At 38.1% G+C, this 2,049-nt stretch overlaps 1 protein-coding gene across 1 annotated transcript in view; it reads right to left on the bottom strand.

Moving 5' to 3' along the window:
* LOC135196950 (phosphatidylserine synthase-like) overlaps positions 1–1,683 on the bottom strand; it is a 303,267-nt gene extending 301,584 nt beyond the window's left edge. The window contains exon 1 of the mRNA XM_064223799.1: positions 1,467–1,683. Coding sequence (XP_064079869.1) covers positions 1,467–1,636 — 170 coding nt within the window. The 5' untranslated portion in view covers positions 1,637–1,683. The remainder of the gene's footprint in view (positions 1–1,466) is intronic.
* Between the last annotated feature and the right edge of the window lie 366 nt (positions 1,684–2,049).

Raw genomic sequence — 2,049 nt, 5'->3', positions numbered from 1 at the left:
TCTACGGTAATGTTTACTTTTAATGAGCCCTCTAACTTATTTTCTTACGCAAAACAACCAGAAAGGAGTGCTTTGCAGCAATAATAATAATTGGGAGCACCTACTGATTCGCGGGCCCACTCGACCGCCGACCGAAATCGGCGGAAGAACACCAAAGCCGATATGGCGGAGATACCAAAACAACAACAAAGTAATGAGCGACTACATATCGGCGACCATCGATTTGTGTGCTGTCAGTAAGGCCGTAGCGGAACGGCGCTTCGCGCCTTATCCGCAAATTTAAAGATTCTTGGCAAGCACGGCATGTACGGCAAGAGGTAATGTTGCGCTGCGCGCGCTACCCACAGGGTTTACCAGTAGGCTACTTACCGTGGCAAGATAGATTTGGTGTCGGCATCGCTTACCGCCGACGTCCTTTCGTCACTACAGTGCGATCACACCCAAAGGCGTTCCTGTTGTAGTCGATCCGACAAATAGCTCCACAACACTCGTAGTTTTTTTGGCTGAAGAATTAAATTATGTCTCTGAGCATATTCAATCACAACTTCTTTACCACCACCACTAGACAAATAATGATAAAATTCACAGTAACCCACATTGCACTGCAAACAATCGGTAGGAAATCGAAGGTCTCTGTCAAAATTAATGCCAGAAGGGCCAGCCACTACCTCTGCCATAGGTACAGGAAGACAAAATGCCGGTTTTTGCTTCATTTTTCGAGTATTCAGTCAAACAAGGATACCAGTGGACACTGGACAGCTAACTTTATTACTCCACCTTGCTGAAATGCTAGTGAAACTTAGTTTTTTGACTAAAGTCGTTCGTAATTGGTTATGAAACCCATGACGTCATAACGATGTCACACCTCTCAGCCAATAATGAGTAACTGGAACTGCTTTTGTTTCCGTAAGAAAGTAAGTTAGAGGGCTCATTAAAAGTAAACATTACCGTAGAGGAAACACCTCTCCCGACTTAGGAAAAATTCGAGGTAAAAACTTATCAAGCTCATTTAATTCCACCCCGTTCAATCTCTCATATAATGACTATACTTTCTATATTGCTTTTCACATGCTCTTTCCATGTAGGTGATTATTTATTTTAATATCCAGTGCGGATTGCTTCTGAAGAATTACCTAGGAAAGTCTCAACCTTTCGTAGCTAGAGTATAGGTACCTACTAAGTAGCTACTACCTAAACCTAGGTAAGTTACCCTACTGGAGGTTACTACAAACCTAGGCTAGCCTAATGATAGCTAGGTAGTAGGTAGCTAGGAGTGAAAACATTTCCTAAGGAAATGAACCAATAGTAGTACCACAAGACAATGCGACATCAAAATCATTCAGACAGATAGTTAATCAGTTTAAGAATAGGTACATACCTAGTACTACTACCTAGGTTTTAATATTCTTACAATTTTACCTAGCTAGGCTAGTCTGTGTAGGCAAACCTTAGCTAGTCTACCTTACCTCGTAAAGGCGAAGTATATGAGGCCAGCAATGGTTACTATAAGTAAGGTTATCGTGTGTGGCCTGTAAAAGAACTCAAGCGATATATCGTCCACAGGTCGTTCATTAATGGAAATAAAATGATCCGAGGCATCAGATCCCGAGGAGTAGGTCCTCCTCCTGTGAGCCATTGTTGTTGATATTGTTTACAGTTGTCGTTCGGTCTGCGCATTTTTTTTTTTTTTTTTTTTTTTTTTTTTTCTTTTGCGTCAGGCCAGGCAAAACATAATACAAGCAACAGTGGCTGGGATAGTCCACTTATCATCATGCATTAATTTGTAAGAATAAAGAAACCTCGGGCACAGAGGGTACTGAATGAATATTATTTCGAGATAAAAAAAAAAAGTTTACTAGCGTATGTAATACATACATACATACTACAGATATATGATGTGTATATATATATATATATATATATATATCGATATATATATATATATAGTATATATATATATATATATATATATATATATCTATATATATATATATATATATATATATATATATATATTTTTTTTTTTTTTTTTTTTTTTTTTTTTTATAT

Source organism: Macrobrachium nipponense, chromosome 18, assembly GCF_015104395.2.
Source record: "Macrobrachium nipponense isolate FS-2020 chromosome 18, ASM1510439v2, whole genome shotgun sequence".
NCBI lineage: Eukaryota > Metazoa > Arthropoda > Malacostraca > Decapoda > Palaemonidae > Macrobrachium > Macrobrachium nipponense.
Note: the sequence above shows the minus strand (reverse complement) of the source record. Positions and strands in the feature narration are given on the sequence as shown.